This window comes from Perognathus longimembris, chromosome 10, assembly GCF_023159225.1.
Source record: "Perognathus longimembris pacificus isolate PPM17 chromosome 10, ASM2315922v1, whole genome shotgun sequence".
NCBI classification, from domain to species: domain Eukaryota; kingdom Metazoa; phylum Chordata; class Mammalia; order Rodentia; family Heteromyidae; genus Perognathus; species Perognathus longimembris.
In genome coordinates this window covers 42,961,050-42,978,691 of record NC_063170.1, presented here as the reverse complement: position 1 = coordinate 42,978,691, position 17,642 = coordinate 42,961,050, and the positions used below count along the sequence as shown (strand labels likewise).

The window sequence follows — 17,642 nt, the reverse complement described above, 5'->3', positions numbered from 1 at the left end:
ACTTGTCTACAAAAAATAAATTGTTAATATATGCCCAAAGGGGACAATCACTTGCTGGCTTAACCAGTAGAAACTGAGATTTCAACAAGCATCACTTAGAAAACTGTAGTTAAGAAAGGAAAGCACTAAATTGGCATGAAGACACAAACTTTTATTAATTTTGTTAAGATATTCCAATCCTGGTGCATTCAAAGAACATAGAGATTCAGATAATATCAGAAAATTAGAAGAGTACATATTCCATACATTTTTTACTTTTATGGAACACACTCAATATTGTACTAATTCTTAACTTTTTAAAGTTCTAATCACAAATACTCTTTCAAAAACATATGCCCCCAAAGCACTTAATATATCTATAATAAAGTAATGTAGAAATTTGAAATTCAGATTTTGAAAATATTGATAACAAAACATGTCAAAACCTTAGTTGAAATAGTCTCACTTTTGATTTGTTTCTCCACATGGAGAAGACTAAGTGATGTTGAAGTTGAGAAACTGTTCGTGTTGGTGGAGCCCAGAAGATGGTACTGCAAATATGGTACCTTAGATACTAACTGCTGTAAGCTGAAGGAAAAAAAAAACCTTAGCAAGAAGCTCTAAGAGCTTCTAAGCTCTTCCTTTTCCTGTTTTTCCTTCTTTCCTTTCTTATCAAGAAAAGGCATATGCTCTATAATTCATCTTCCCTAAAATAAAAGATCATTGGAAAAATGGTCATAGAAACTAGAATCCTTCTCTTCCAGAAGCAGCAATAAATCCTCAAAATCTGGGACAAATCCCCCTCTGCCTTATTGTGTAAGAGCTGGTAGAAAAGCAATTCCCCATTCCCTGAGCTTCATTGCCTGACAATAGATTGTAAGTCCTTTGTTGCAGAAAGAATCTTGTCCCATTAATAGAAGGAAGAAATCCTACACAGTAAGTCCTCATGAGTCTCTCACTCAGCCTACTCCCTTCACATCATGTGGTTTTATTCAATCATTTTCTACATTTTTTTCCATTATCCATCAAGTCTAAGGATAAGAATGGAGTTTTCTTTGGACCTTTGAATATCTGTTTGGAAGACTCCCATATTATGTAAATCATTGAATCAATAACCTTGTTAATGTCTTTTTATAGGAGTATCAACTGTGACCCTGATGAAGAGTGAGAAAATATATCACATTTTACCTCTAAAAGACTTTAAATGCTATTTATAAATTCTAAAAATAAGATTTAATGAATAGATCACTTCCTCTCTAGTAAGAAGACAGATGGCATACTCAGACATCAGATCAAGTAGTGATATACATTTTTGTTCATTTATATATGAGTTTTATATGTAGTTAATCTTTATATGTATTTAATCTTTGAATTTCCTTTTTCTAGATGCCAAGATGAAATCTATTCAACTAACAGTCTTAGTTCAGACATGGTAATGATATTCATTAAGGCATGGCTCTTTTCTACATTCAGTCAGCCTCTGATTAGTACTCCCTTCCTGCTTTTCTGTTTTTGACCTGACCTTTAATAAGGTTCTTTTAAAAGACTAATTTCATCCACTGCAATTTTAACTCAGAAGGATCAACCTTACTGCCAGATTTTGAGAACACCTCACTCTACCTTCCTGTAGAACATTCTGCTGTGGAATTGATAGACCTTAAATCATCATGAACTTAGTCTCCAAAGACCAATATCCTACAGACACAATATCCTATATAGTAAGGGGAAATTTTTCTCTTTTTTTTTCTAATTACTTAATTTTTGGTGTGAGGAAGGAAAAAGGACTTACTGTGTAGTTGAAAAGTAAAAAAAAAATTCTATGCACCATAGACAAATACTTCTTTTTTCAATGCTGAAGGGCACAATGTACTCTACCTCAATAAGAAATTTGTAAATATGTTATCCCCATTACATTGTTAGCTGGAATCTTAGTTCATTCATTCAAATGCTGCAGCTGACTAAGGATTGTCTTCCAATGTTTAAACAGGAAAAAAAAAATCTTCAGTTTGGCTTACAAATGACATTTTTCAGTGACTTCACTTACCATCTGCTGCTGATTAATTCCCCAACTTAAATGCAGCTCAGACTTCATTGGTAATCTACAGACCACAGACTCCAATTATGCTTGGCCCACAGTTGCTATCATTGACTCCTTTATGAATAAATGAACAGCTAGAATGATTGAATATTGTTGGACACTATCTATAAGGATCAAGGCCCTTGAGATTATACAACATCTTATTCCTCTCCTTTCTCCGGTCTATCCAAAGTGCTTAAGAGAATCATTATGGTTTTCAACACTGACAAAACACCTAGCTTTAATGAAATCTTTGTTTTGTGAAGCCATTTTTGTACCTCATAAACAACTGCACAGTTTAAAAAGTGATATTTGGGAGAATCATTGAAGAAGCAATAAGAAGGATTCTCAGAATTACTCATTACAGATTATGAATCCTACACAACTCAGAAGGGAATCCCATTCTTGATTTGTGTAGAGGTGGGAACTTTTAGTCATTTTCTAAGTGGTTTCCATTTGCAGATTCAGGGTATATATTTCCATGTTGGTAAGTAAAGGTGACAATAGGTTATTGATGTCATAATAGATCTGTATTTCCTGAAACATAAAACACTACATTTTCATAGTACCATTTCTCAATACTTAAATTCGTATGTGTATTAAAAATTGGTCTTTCAGATAACTCTTCAAATGCAGAGTCATTACTGGGATTAATCATTGAATTTCCTGGACTTAAAACACCCAGCTAGTTATTCACTAAATGTTTTAAGCATTCTCCATTTTTTCCTTCACTATATTACAAGCAAAGAGAACTCTCATAAATAGCACAATTTGTGTCTGATGATAAGCTTCCTCCCAGAGGGGGGAAAAATAATAGTTTGTGTTTGTGCCAGATGCTTTTCTCGCATTAAGTGCCATAAAAAATCCCCTGAAGTGTGTTCAACAGATAGGGCAAAGTGCCAAAAATGGCAGAGAATTAAGTTGAACTCTGTTCACATACAAAATCCATTGAGACACCATATGCATATTTCCATTTAAAAATCAGAATGTGAAATTAATTCACCATGCACTTAATAGGCAACTATTTAGAAATGTATAGTAGATCCAGGAATAGAATGATGAATAGTAGAACAGTATCAACTCTTCTCTCTGTAGTGGGATTTGTGCTGCATCAGGAGAACAGGCATTTAAGGAGACATTCTCATGACCAGAGGAGGTGACCTTTGTTACCAGGCAAAAGAAAGTTGCTGCAGAAACAGGGAATTGGTCATACATCTGCTCAAATATGGTTTCTTTGGAGGGCACTTTCCTTGAAATCATATAGGATAGGCTATTACTCATGTACTTCACAGCAAGTAGTTCGTGCTGCTGAGCAGAGATGGGGAATTGGCTAGATGACTAAGTTGAGGTTAGTTAGACATAGCATACTATTCCATCCAAGCTGTAAAAATTTCTCTCTGATATTGATACCAACACCTGTAACTACTTGACCTGAGGATAGCTCACTTCAACATATCTAACTCACGCTATGCTTTAACAAACAGTATGTGACAATCACACCCTGAGAGAAGTATGAAGCCATAGATTATGGATGGATTTTGTGTCCTGCTTAAATAGTTAAAACAGATGGGGTTCTCTCATTTTTCTCTGTTCTGTACAAATGGGAAAGTTTTGCACTTATCAAATTAGAACTCATTTGTAGTCTCTGGCTTACAGCTGCAAAAGACTGAGCAAATTTCACCAAAATATGTATTTCTTTTGGCTGAATTTGACTCTATGTGCCAGAGTCCAAAGCCTGGCATTGTCCTACTTGTTGCCTAGTCAGAGCTCTGGCATTGTTTCAGGAGGCAGTTCCACATGCTCATACAAGATCCACATATACAAACACAATGGTTGCTTCCCCAACAAGCTGCAGGTAGGAATTCTTGTTAGCTTTTCTCACTCAAGCAAGCCCTGTCAACTCTCTGATTCACATTAAATACTTGAAAACATTAAATACTTAATGTTTAGCAATGACAACATTTGTGGATGACTTAAGAATCTTTGAAAATATATGTGAGCCTATCTAGACTATTTTTCCCAATTATATAATTGCTCAGTGACAAAGTATTTCTTTCCTCATAATAGTAAGAGTTCTGTAATGTACCTAAGAAAAGGAGACATGCCTCTCTCTTCTCTTCATGCTTAGATTTTTTTCCCCTTCCTTGATTAGTGGTAGTATATCAAAATCTCTCTACTCTTGTGGTATTATCTTTTTTTCTTTTCTCTGCTTGTAGCTCTGACTGTTCATTTCTGTACTGAACATCATAAAAGATGCAAATACATTTAAAGAAAATCACATCAATCACTTGAGCTCACAAAGAATGTTCTTAATTGAATTGGGTTTTTCACTTGAGACATAAAGCAAGTAGATTTTCATTTTATTGTTAATGTGGTCTGCTATTTACAATTGAAATTGTAAGATCACAAGATAAAATAAATTATTAAAATTTTCAATATGGGGCATGTGATTAAGGACTAAAAATATCTGTATCTTGCCTTTTTCCCGGTTGAATAAGACAATTTTCTTTCTTTGGGTAAGAAAAAATTAGAGCAGTGAACTATCATGTCTTTAAATTTCTTCTTCCAATATTTAGTAAAAGTGAAAGATTGGAGAAAGCAGCTTCTTGGCCTACCAGAGCAATGCTTGTCTGTCGTCCAATGGCTTCTATAGAAGAGCTAAATACATAAAGAACGAGTGTAAGTAGGAAATCATTCTGCTGAAAATAAAACAGTGGATTAGATGGTGGTAAAGCCTGTAATCGAAGCACATGGGTGACTGGAGCAGTACAATTATGAGTGAGACCTATCAAAATACCTGGTCTCAATATGTTGTAAACTGTACAACTTGTGGGGCATGGAGGAGGGAAGGTGGGAGAAAAATGAGGAAGGAGGTAACAAGTTTAATAAGAAATGTATTCACTACTTTATGTATGTAACTGTGACCCCTCAGCACATCACCTTGACAATAAAATTAAATTTAAAATAGACATAAGTGCAACTCTTAGCTTTCCTAGCTTGGAGTCTCTCCTATTGCCTGGACGTCATACCCATCTATCTGCAATTCTGTTAATCTGATTTTCCCATGAGCCTCTAGGAATAATCATGCTTGCAATACCGCCACAATTTTTTTATCTTAACACTTTTATTTCCTTTACCTGGTTTTTCATGATCTGAATTATATACTTATTTGCTACATTTTAGCATATCTTTCTTACTATTATCATATAATAACATACAGGAAGAAACACATTAACATTATCATTATTATTTGAGACCTGGTCTCAAAAACTAATAGCAACAAAACAGTAAGGTAAATTCTTCTTTGAAATATTGCAGTTTTAGGGAATAATTTTTGTGTATGAATATGATAATGGCAACAATAATGATAATAGAGCTCAGGGTTCCTAATATCCCTACAAATGAGAATATAGCAGAACACTCAGCACAGAGGCCAAAGAAACATAACAATAATTCGTTTTGATAGAAAAAGAAAAGTCAGAAAAGAGAATAGTATAAGGACTTAGAGATAACTTAATTTGTTAATTTGTGGTTTTGAGGTCAGGTCACTGGGATATTAGTTTCCCAATTACATATATATTTGAGGTTTTAATATTTAATTAGTATTCTTAAGGAAAGAAACTACAATAATTATATTGGATAATACATATTGCACACATTTAGGCATATTAAGGATTAATCATTAGGTGATTATATATTATTCTTTGAAAACCTGGATGTAGGTAGTGGAAAAAGGGAGTTTTTCTCTACTCTAAATGTTTCATAATTTATATCTATGTAAATATATTGATGTGTGAGACTGCTTTATTAAAACACTCAGCATAGCCAAAGCTCCATACTTTAGGTTATTGCTTGCTAATCCACAACAAATACACAAGGTATGACTATCTGGGGAGGAAATCAGTAGTTCTGAAAATTTGGTGTGTTTTAGAATCACCTGAAGGCTTAGAAAGTGCCTATTTCTGAGTCCGATCCCCTTAATGGCTGATTAATAAAATCTGGACTGGACACAGAGAATTTGCATCTTTAATAAGCTCCCAAACCTATGGTAAAAAAAAAAAACAAAACTATGGTATTGGGGTCATAGTTTGTATGTGGGTATTAAGTGACACTGGATTCCATCTGTATAATAATATTACTTTTATGTTATTTTATTTTTTATTCTATTTACTTTCATTTTAGTAAAAATTTAATATGTATCTGGGTGATGGTGGCTCATGCTTATAATCTTAGCTAGCCAGGAAGCTGATGTTTGAGGATCAAGGTTGGAAAGTTCATGAGATTCTTAGCTCCAATTAACCAGGAAAAAAGCTAGAAGTAAAGCTGTGACTCAAGTGGTAGAGCACCAGCATTGGGGGGGGGGGCAGGGAATAACCTCAGGCATGCAGGTATAGTGCTCAGGCCCTGAGTTCAAGCCCCAGGACCAGCACAAAATATTAATATGCAATTAAATTTACATGTGTTCTTTGAAATCACATTAATTCATGAAAATTAATTGGTTATGGTAAGTATAGATGCTTTCCAATGAATTTCCTTGTTTTTACAAAGCATATTAAGTCAGAGTCCGTAACAGAAATTTAGAATAAAGGAGTGTAGGGTTTTTTGTGCTAATAACACAAAATGATACTTGAAAATTAGATTTCTAGTGGATTTCACTGCATATTAGTAATTTACAAAGGTGTTTCTCTGTCTCTCTGTCACTCTGTCTCTCTCTTTTGTTAGGCATGGGGCTTGAACTCAGGTCTTGGGCATTGTCCCTGAGCTTTTTGCTCAAGGCTGGCACTATACCTCTTTGAGCCACAAGGCCACTTTTGGTTTTCTGATGACTAATTGGAGATTAGGGTCTCATGGACTTTCCTTCCCTGGCTTGCTTTGAGCCACAATTCTCAGATCTCAGCCCCCCCACCAGTATCTAGGATTACAGGTGTGAGCCATTCATACCCTGCTAAAGGTCCTTTTTACTTATTGAAGTCAAGTAAATGTGTGGGTATATTAAATTGACAAAACCTCTCTTTCACATGTTAGCCACTTAAGATTTAATTTCATCTATTTTGGAGCATAGGAAACTTTAAATTAAAGCTGTCTAGACACATAGAAGATAATGTGGAAAGATTGAGAAGTCTTGCTGGCTACTGATGACTAGAATGCAATGGCGACATGCCAAATGGCATCAGCCATTGTGCAGGAATGTGTGGGTCTAACTGCCGCATCAACCCTTGCCTCTGGGATGGCACTGGTCAGATTTCCCAGTGTCATGTGCCAGTTCAGGATGAGCAAATGACTTTATTATGAAACTCTCTCATGTTCCTCTTATGATATCAATGTCGATTGCTGAAGCTCAGGTCTTTCTCACTTCTATGTGTACTATGGGTTCCATTCTAATTTAAACATACATAATTATGATATACAGGCTAATATCAAGGTTTTGTGACCTTGAAATAAATCCAGTAAAAAAAAAAGAGCATTTGCTTGTTTCTTGATGGCTCCCAGGTTTCTGGGTATGAGTTCACTCAGACTGACCAGTCTGTTATTTGAAACAACCTGAGAGAAAGCATGCTATGTATGTTGTAGCTGCCTGCACCTCTTAGCACAGAGGAGAAGCTAAGGAGGATCAAAGAGCTATATTTGCCAACTACTGATTTTTAAAGAACTCTCTCAACAGGAACCCCACTTAGGCTTCAGCTTTATCTACAGTCACAGAAAGATTAGATGTGACTGAATAATCTCTCCAATCCAGTCAAATGGTCTAAAGATAAGAAAAGCTATCTTGGTTTTCTGCCTTCAAACTCTTTTAAATGACAAATCTGGAAACAAGGTGCTTTTATGAGTTAGGGTGTCTGTACACATAGATTGGAAAAATTTATATTGGGACAAACCAACTATAGTCCAAATTCTAAGAGCATTAATTTAAATGAGTGCTACAGAAAGCATTATAATACATAGAAAGATCATGAGAGTATGCTGGTGACTCATGCTTGTAATCCTAGCTACTCAGGAGGCTGAGATCTGAGGATCATAGTTGGTTCAAAGTCAATCTAGGCAGGAAAGTCCATGAGACTCTTATCTCCATTTAACCACCAGAAAACCACAAGTGGGTCTGTGGATTAAGTGGTAGAGTGCTAGCCTTAAGCTGATGAGCTCAGGCGCTGCACCCAGGCCCAGAGTTCAAGCCCTATGACTGACAAAAAAAAAAAAAAATCATGGTTGTACATATGTGAGGTTTCAAATTCATATGTTTACTTTCACTTTATGTGCACAATACCTTCACTATCACCATCAAATTAGTCTCCTCGGCTAGCATTCCATTATAAGCAAGGGTGTTCAGAACACTTTGCACTGACCATCAGCTCTTGAAAGCTGATAGCATCTGACAATTTTCAAAGTGCTTTGAGACTCTGATTTAGTGAAAGTGAGTGTGTATTTTACCCATTGTGTTTTGTAGACTTTAAGGCATCCAGTGTCTCAAACAGGAGCCTAGTTATCTCTTAGTCATTCTGTCCTTCTTTATTCCTCATGATTTCTAAACCATTTCTGTCACTAGAGCATGTTGATCTAGCCAGACCTGTGCAGGGACAGGTTTTCTTAGTGCCATTTCCTGTTTTGGTGTTATGCGAGTTTCTGTGGAATACGTTCTTAATTTCAAAAACAATGACATTTGAGATAAGACTGGTGGATCATGTCTGTAATCCAAACAGAAGACATAACAGAGTAAGGAGAATCACGGGTTCTAGGACAGCCTGGGCTACAAAGCAAGACCCTGTATCAAAAAACATTTCTCTACTTTCTACAAAAAGATACTGACCTACTTCTAAGGTATGGGAAAATAAAGTGCCTTGTTTGATTTGAAATGTACCCTAAAATGTGCTAGAAACCTTTAAAAGGTGATATAAGAAGTAAGTTGGGATAACATTGTCAAAAGAAACAGTCTTCTTAACATAGAGTAGAATCTTTCATTTTTATCACCAGGGGAAATGGCACTGGCAGAGAGAAAAGAAGAACTTTGTTGTAAGGGAAACTAGCTTTCCCTAGAGAAGATAACCAACTAGCCTGTGGATTTCATTAAATAGAGCCCATAGCTCTCCAAAGATATATAGTCAAAGGAATTGATGTGTTAAAAGAGAGAACTAATCAGGAAAAATTAGAGACATGCAATTCTGTCTATTAAAGTAGCTTTCCCCACAGAATTAAGCTAATCTAATTTGTCTCTGGTTTCTCAATGAACTATAGCATGACTGAACTTCCTATTTGGACTCATACTATGTCTTTTGATGTTCTATGTTGTTGGAAAGACATGTAACTGATGCATGAGTGCTCTCTGTTCAAACTGTTTCTAATATATAATTTCCTTGTCCAGTGTTCTTTCAATAAGGGTACCTAGTCTTGTATGATGCAAATTAAAATGTGGACTACATGGTTATTTATAAAATACAGCATAATGTAATACCCTATTACACTGCAGTCCTTGTGACTGAGAAGAAAATGGGATTATTTTTCTCAAATTGGAACATTTTGCTTAAATAAGCAATGGGAAGTAATGTGTAATTTAACAGAAATACCTCTCTATAGTGATACATTTTTTGAGATTATCCTATTCAAAATTTTTGTGGGAAAACCTTCAGATCTAAGAGATCTCTCATAACACCATCATCGCCATTTGCAAAGGTTTTTTAATTTCTGGATAAACATTCATAAATGTGTATTTATTCAAACATGGTTTTCTCTATCAATATGTCTATGTAATGTGAGCCTAAAATAGTGTTAGTAAAATAAAAATTTAGGAAATTCATATATGTATGAATATAGATATATGGATATAGATATATGAGCTCAAAAACAGTGTCAGATGATGTAGAGTAAAGAATTTCATTGGACCCATTTGATGGTTAAAAGACATTGCAGTCTCCTGTCAGCAAGTCCTGGCAGGAAAGATACACATGTTGAAAGTGTGATACTCCATTGAACCATCTCAAGGATAACAGGAAGCAAAGAGAATCTGGAAATTGCCCAGCCTCTGCCTGGCTCCATTTGAACTCTGACCTTGAGACTGTGTTTGAACTCCCAGGCTTCAGTGGCAGCCTCCAGGGTGCCTACTTCTCTTATTACCCTTCAGCCTTTCTTGTCAATTACCTGTTGGGGGTTGTAATAATAGGACACATTATAGAAAGACAAAACAGATTTTGTGAACCAAGCAGGCGAGGGCTACTCATTTCTAGAGCCCACATTAGTCTCTGGGAGCACAACATCTTTTATTACAAAGCCGAGGCGATCCAGGTGTAAGTTCTAAATATTTTTTTTTCCACTCTGCAAACAAATGTTGATGTGCTAAGGTCCAGCTACATTACCTTTTAAAAGAAGCAACAGAATATTGCTTCTTTTTTTCCTAAGGTCTCAGAGGTTGGTTCCCATTGCTTTCTAGCATCATTCTAACGAGTCCCCCACGTTTATCCATGACCATGTTTAGTTTGAACGGTACCTGTTATTGAAAGGGAATCTGTATTTGCATTAATACAGAGAATGCCAGTTTAGAAATGAGCCTGATTGCACGGTTCATTTTGTTCTCCTTTGTAGAGCCAGGCTGCGGCCCACTACAAAGGCACGAAACATGCCAAGAAGGTCAAAGCACTGGAAGCCATGAAAAATAAGCAGAAATCTGTAACTGCCAAGGACAGCGCAAAGACTACCTTCACCTCCATCACTACCAATACCATCACTACCAGCTCTGACAAAACAGGTTAAGCGATAATCTTTGTTATTGTCATTGTCGTTGTTGTTGTTGTTTGGGATCTCCTCTTCTGTCTAACCCTGTGTCTGTTGAAATATGCGCCTGCTGCATTGATTCACTCTTGAATCCATCTTTCTGTGTAATGGTAATTGCTCCTTAGCATTTTTTCAATATCCTTATGACAATCCCTGGTAATCTTCCAGATTTTGCATTTTCAAGCAGTCCTGTGGCTGTTCAGTGGGACAAAATAGTCATAAATTCCCTAAGAGCCATCCCTCCCCCAACCTTTTTTTAAGTAGACCTTTTCAGTGTGTGTGCTTAGCATCTTGTACACAGTATCTTAGCTTATAACTTCACAGCAGATTTGATTTAACTGTGAGGCCCCGTAAAGTATGCCAAATGACTCGAGAAAGAACATTACTACTGACAGGCCTTATTCTCATAAATTCCAAGCATTACATTGTTTAAAGTAGTGGTTGTGTGATTCTGGGCTCCTTATGGCTGAGTAACCTTCTCTCTACATAAACAGGTAAGTGTTATTGATATCAATTATTCTTTTTTAAGAGTCTTCACACTGAAATAATGGCCACAGAATGGTCCCTTGGGATAGCTCTTGCAAACAACCAGCTTATCCACAGCATGGGAAATCAGTGGAGTTTATCTAACCTGGCATCTGGAAATATAAAACCATCAGCCTCAGATTTTACATAAAAGGCAGATCTGTGTGATTCATGGATGTTACTGTAATAAATCACTTCCAAGGATATAGGGAGAATGATGGCTGTTTTCTAGTCTATACAAATGAATCTTTGAGAAGTGATTATAATCTAGGGGTCCATGGATGGTAATATCATAATTAGAAGAGTCTCTTCTTGCCATGATGAGTAAGCATATAGAATAGATGAAAACAACTTCATTACAGATGGCAGCATCCACTAAAAATCACATGCAAGATCCTCCAAGGATCTGGAGGAATCTAAAAGGATCAGTGTAAATCTAAAGGGACAATGAGTTTCAAGAACAAATGGCATGACTTTTATCCAAGATGTCTGTTCTCTCCACTCCTCTTTATTTATTTATTTTTTCTCTTATTTATTGTCAAAATGATGTACAGAGAGGTTACAGTTTCGTATGTTAGGCCTTGGGTACATTTCTTGTACTGTTTGTAACCTTCTCCCTCAATCCCCCCTCTCCCTCCCCCTTTCCCTCTCCCCGGATGAGTTGTTCAGTTGGTTTACACCAAACAGTTTTGCAAGTATTTCTTTTGTAGTCATTTGTCTTTTTATCCTTTGTCTCTCGATTTTGGTATTCCCTTTCCCTTCCCTAGTTCTAATACCAGTATATACAGTTTAATATAGCATTGAAATTCCTACCCAGAGCAATAAGGCAAGAGACAAACATAAAGGGGATCCAAATAGGGAAAGAAGTAAAACTCTCCCTTTTTGAAGATGGCATGATCCTTTATCTTAAAAACCCCATAGATTCCCCTCCCAAGTTACTTGAGCTTATCCAAAACTTTGGCAAAGTATGAGGGAATAAAATTAACCCACAAAAATCAGTAGTTTTCTGTATGCCAATAATGAGAAAAGGGGGGCTGAAATCAGAAAAGCAACTCCATTCCTAATAGCCTCAAAAATACCTAATTATTCCCAATGAGGGAAACCATAGAGTCCATGTTTCTTTGGGTCTTGCTCACTTCACTTAGTACACATCTAGGATAGTTCTAGCAGAAAGCACAAAGGCTCAATAGCTATGCCCATATGAACATGTAAGATGATGCTAAGCGAAGTAAACTTCAAGTTATGGTAACAAGTGGTATATCATTGTTGTTGCTATTTTCAACATGCTATGTGAAACCGTGCCTTTTTTTTTCATATTTCCTTCCCATGGTTTTACCCCTGATATCACTGTAACTGAGTTTAGTACCCTGGATATTGTATATACATGTATTGGAACTAGGGAAGGGAAAGTGAATACCAAAATTATGTAACAAAGACAAAAACACAAACCAATGCAACAGCAATACTTATGAAACTATATGGTGTAAACCAACTGTACAACTCAAAGGGGGGGGAAGGAAAATGGGGAGGGTGGAGGTGGGGGAAAAATGAGGGAGGAGGTAACAAGTTAGATAAGAAATGTACTCACTGCCTTATGTATGAAACTGTAACCCCTCTGTACTTCACTTTGACAATAAAGGAAAAAAAATAAACAAGATCTGATGAGAAAAAAATATACCTAACAATTAACTTAACCAAAGAGGCGAAGGACTGCTATGATGAAAACTTTAAAAACCTGAAAAGGGAAATTAAAGCAGATTTAAGGAAGTGGAAAACCTCCCATGCTCCTGGATTGGGAGAATTAAAAGCGTGAAAATGGCAATACTGCCAAAAGCTATTCAATTCAATACCCATCAGTATCCCAACAACATTCTTTAATGAAGTAGAAGCAACCCACAAATCCATATGGAATAATAGAAGACCTCAAATAGCAAAAACAATCCTTAGCAGGAAAAATAGTGCTGGAGAAATATCAATACCAAACCTTGAACTATTATAAGGCCATAGTTATAGAAACAGCACATGAACAGAAATAGAGTTGAAGACTCAGAAATGATCTCATAGACCTATGCCCACCTAATTTTTGAGAAAGGAGCCAAAATCATCAGATAGAAGAAAGACAGACTCTGCAACAAATTGGCGGGGGTTGGGGGGTGGGGGAGGGGAGAATTGGCTATGCACATGTAGAAAACTAAAGTCAGATCTTTACATATCAGTATGTGTCACATATATCCTTATATGTGCATAATAATCAATTCCAAAGGGATGAAAGACCTCACAGAAAGAGCAGATACCCTGGAAGTATTACAGGAAGGGATAGGAGATACACTGTGACTCCTCGGCATAGATCGGAACGTCCTAAATAAAGATCAAGACACACAACAAATCAAAGAAAGACTGGATAAATGGAATCACATTAAACTGCAGAGTTTCTGCAAAGGACATAGCTAGCAAGATAAATAGAAAGCCCACAGATTGGGAGAAGATCTTCACTAACTATACAACAGACAAGGGCTTCAAATGAAAAACATATCTAGAATGTATCTTGACTAGTGTTATTGCTACCATCATTGTACACTCTCTACCTAGGCTAACCCCACCCATTCTCTCAAGGTACCTGTTTTTATTTGCATGTATGTTCTTTGAATATTATAACTGTATTTACTCATCATTACTCTCACCACCTGTTTTAAGCCAAACTCCATCTAGAGATGGAATCTGAATTTCTATAAAAACTACCCATGAGAATTGTCTGTGGAGTCCCCAAAGCTCCACACATTAGGCCCTTCTCTCATTTACATTATAATACAAACCAGAAGCACATGGGCCAACAAAATGAAGTTTTCTTAAAACATTCACTTGTCCCCTTTTCTGGCTGTGAGGGCAAATCTGGAACAACTCTGGGCTAGTTCTCTACAATACTTAAATCCTTGGCAGAAGGAAAAGAAGATAAGTCTCTAGGATCAATGATCACTTCTTTTAGCAAAAAAGATTATAACTCTTCTTACTGTGCAAGGGTGTTCTAGGATTTATAAACAGCCATTTATATAAATGTTAGTGACACATTAAATCACATTTTACTGGTTTCACCAAACCATCTCAATAAAAAAAAATCACATTATATGGAAAAACCAATTCCAATTATATGTTAAAGAATGAGTCCTTTTGGAGAATGCAAATTATGCAGCTATGTGGTAGATGAGGGCCACTGAAAGAGCCAATGACATCAGTGGCATGATGGAAAGGTGTCCTTGATGAAAAGAGGATTTGAACAAAGATTCCCTCTTACTAAATCATGTATATTCATGAATATAATAGTTATACACAATGGCCTAGGATAATTTCTACGTCTAAATGTCCTATTCACTATTTGTTTTTATTGTTGTTTGTTTGCTTTTGAGAAAGGGTCTTGCGAATTCCCAGTCCATCTGCCTCACCCTAATGGTGAGGGCCACCATACCAGCTTCTCTTCTGGCTTTAGGACTTTATTTTTTGTCTTTTGTTCTTTTTCTTAATTTTTGCTAGCCTTCTGGCTACAGTAAGGAGTGAAAAGAAATATTTACCGATGAGCCACTGATAACTCATAGGAAGCCTAGTCTATCTGCTTTGATCCAAAGGGGCAGCTCCTAAAATTAAAACAAACATTTAGGGTTTGTTTTTTATATCACGATAAGGATTGGGTTACTGAGTTGATGCAAAGAAAAACTTACAGGCAAGAGTAATATTTTAAAAATATATAAAACACTCAAAATTATTTGCATATAAAAGCCAGAATAACTGTCTGTTTTTTTGAATATAAGATTTTTGATTAAGAGAAAATAATATAAAAAATCAACAAATTGGAATCAGGTGTAGTCTAAGCCTGAGGGAAGATGATGCAGGAAGACTGAGATTTAGAGGCCAGTCCGGGCTAAATATAGTAAGATTCTATGTCAAAAAATAAATGAATAAAATAATTAATTAATAGAAATCAGCAAATTACATTCAAAGTATCATACAAAATATAACTATGTTGCTTTTTTTTCTTCTTTTATAAAAGAACAAATGCTGAATTGACTCTTTAAACTCTATACAATATCAACATCTGGTCTTCCTTTACTTTTGATTATTGAAGAATCTCTTTCCTTTCTATGGTGTATCAATCAGTTCGGGCTCCTCTAGGTAAACAACCTCTAAATCCAAGCATCTTGTACAACCTTGAATTATTTTTCACACACACAGCATCTCCACTTTATTTTGCTTTTCACATGAGCTTAACTCCAGGGTCAGGCTGTGGAAGCAACTTGCCAATGCTATGAGAAAGGGAAAATGAAGAGTGTTAAATCACCAGGCTCTTACAGCTAATTCTTAATGGAAGGGACACATAACTCTTCTTCTCTCACTTTTTCCTGCAAATTCACATGACTGAGCCTGATCACAGCAGGCCAGGAAGAATTCCTGTCCAGGGAGGTATTGGTGAATAACCACGCAGCATTCTCTGGTAGCTTCAACTCTCATTTGTGCTTAGATGTCTCAACATTCTCCAGACCTATCTCTTAAATCCAGACCTACTTTTCCATGGCCTAGCCTGTGGTCATTCACACGGATTATATTTCATAGGTTCCCAAAGGAAACTAAAATAGTTCTCATGCTGACCATTGTCCAGCTTTCTCTTTCTTGCATTGTTTGCTGGGTTTTTTGTTTGTTTGTGCTGATATTAGAACCAAATAGCTTAGTCACTGCCCTTCAGCATTCTGTCTCAAGTTCATCTTCTGGCTTTGAGTCTCATGGACTTTCCTGCCCATGCTGGCTTCCGCATGTGATCCTCACATCTAGCCACTTGAGTAGCTAGGATTGCAGGTGTGAGCCACCAGCACCTGGCCCATCTTTCCTAGATTTTAGGGCATGGTTCACAGACTTGAAATCTGCTAGTTACTCTTGGCATTTTTTTTTTTCTAACTCAGCCCTACAGCTGAATGGTAAGAACCCACCCACTTCTTTCCCAATCTTAGAAAACATCTTGTGGTCTGGATCTTGCAATTCCCTTTTCTGAAGCCTCTGTGGAGTTTCCATAACCATATCATTCATGCTTCCATCGGTTTGTGTGCTGGAATGCATCAACTTAGAAACTCTCAGTGTACCTTTATGCTGAGATGGGGCTGAACCTCATGGTGGTGTTCATGGTTCAAGTGTGGCCAGAGGCTGATCACAGACGGTCCCCCCCAAGCTTCTCTTCTACTGCTCACCTGCAAGCTCTCCATCAGAGCTAGAGCCCACCAGCCCATCACTTTTTCTTAGACTTCTTATCTAAACTTTCTGTTTAAAATCCATGACTTTTCAGTCCTTCCTGCATAGAAAATTCCCACGACTACATTCCTTTCCAGCTATTTTATAACATTCTTCGTGATATCTATTTTCTTCATACTTTTTCTCACCTTTTCTTATTCTCTATTTTGTATTTTTTCTTTATAGAATGCTTTTTATATTAAAGTTGGTGAGTACTTGTACAGTTGGGGCAACTAGTTATATGGTTTTGTTCCCGCATTGAGGCACAAACTTTCAACTTACTTATTTTTGTATAGTGCTTCTATGAATTAGTAATGTTTCTCATTAATCCTATGGATTTTGTGATATTGGTCATCACATGTTAGGATGGCAAGTTTGGATGAAAGGCTTTCAGGAACTAGTCTTTGGTTTTGCTTCTTGAGATTCTCAAGTTCAGCAGGTAAAAGAACTCTTGACATTTTTAATGGCCCTTCAGTGACTATCAATCAGAAGTTAATTAGCCTATGGAGTACATAGATTTTTCCCTAGTCTTCTCACTGGTTATATCTGAGAACATTTTTCCTTTAATTCTCCTCTTCAACCCTCAGTGAATTGCAAATATATTCACCCGATAAAATCACTAAATTACAATTTAAATTTGCACTTTTCATTCTCATGACTCAGTCATCTCATGCTCATTTTCCTGTCTCTTTTTCTTTAATTTTTTTTTTTAAATAGCAACCCAGGGATTCTCTGCTCATCAGACTCAAAGGTGCCAGGAATAAAATACTTTTGACTCTACTGTTAGCCAAGTCCATGATAGAAAATTAGCATTTATTTTTTGCATTAATAATTGGCTCCAAGTGATTCATTATTTTTTTAGAGTGACAAGATTTGTTCAGGGGTTAGAGAGAGAAAGAAAAGAAAAATTTCAAGACAAAGAAGGTTTCAAATGGAAAATGGCAGCCAGTGGCTGAAAATGGATTCATCAGGAAGCCAAAGCTTCATGGGAGAGTTATCGATCCTGAATCAAAAAGCTGGGTTCTTACTTTAACTGTAC

The 17,642-nt window shown here is 36.4% G+C and overlaps 1 protein-coding gene across 2 annotated transcripts in view; it reads left to right on the top strand.

Moving 5' to 3' along the window:
• The window catches only part of Znf385d (zinc finger protein 385D), a 323,542-nt gene that overhangs the window by 223,531 nt on the left and 82,369 nt on the right, over positions 1-17,642 (top strand). For both annotated transcript variants that reach the window (XM_048355949.1, XM_048355950.1), the window contains exon 4: positions 10,625-10,787. In XM_048355949.1, the coding sequence (XP_048211906.1) occupies positions 10,625-10,787 (163 nt within the window). The remainder of the gene's footprint in view (positions 1-10,624; positions 10,788-17,642) is intronic.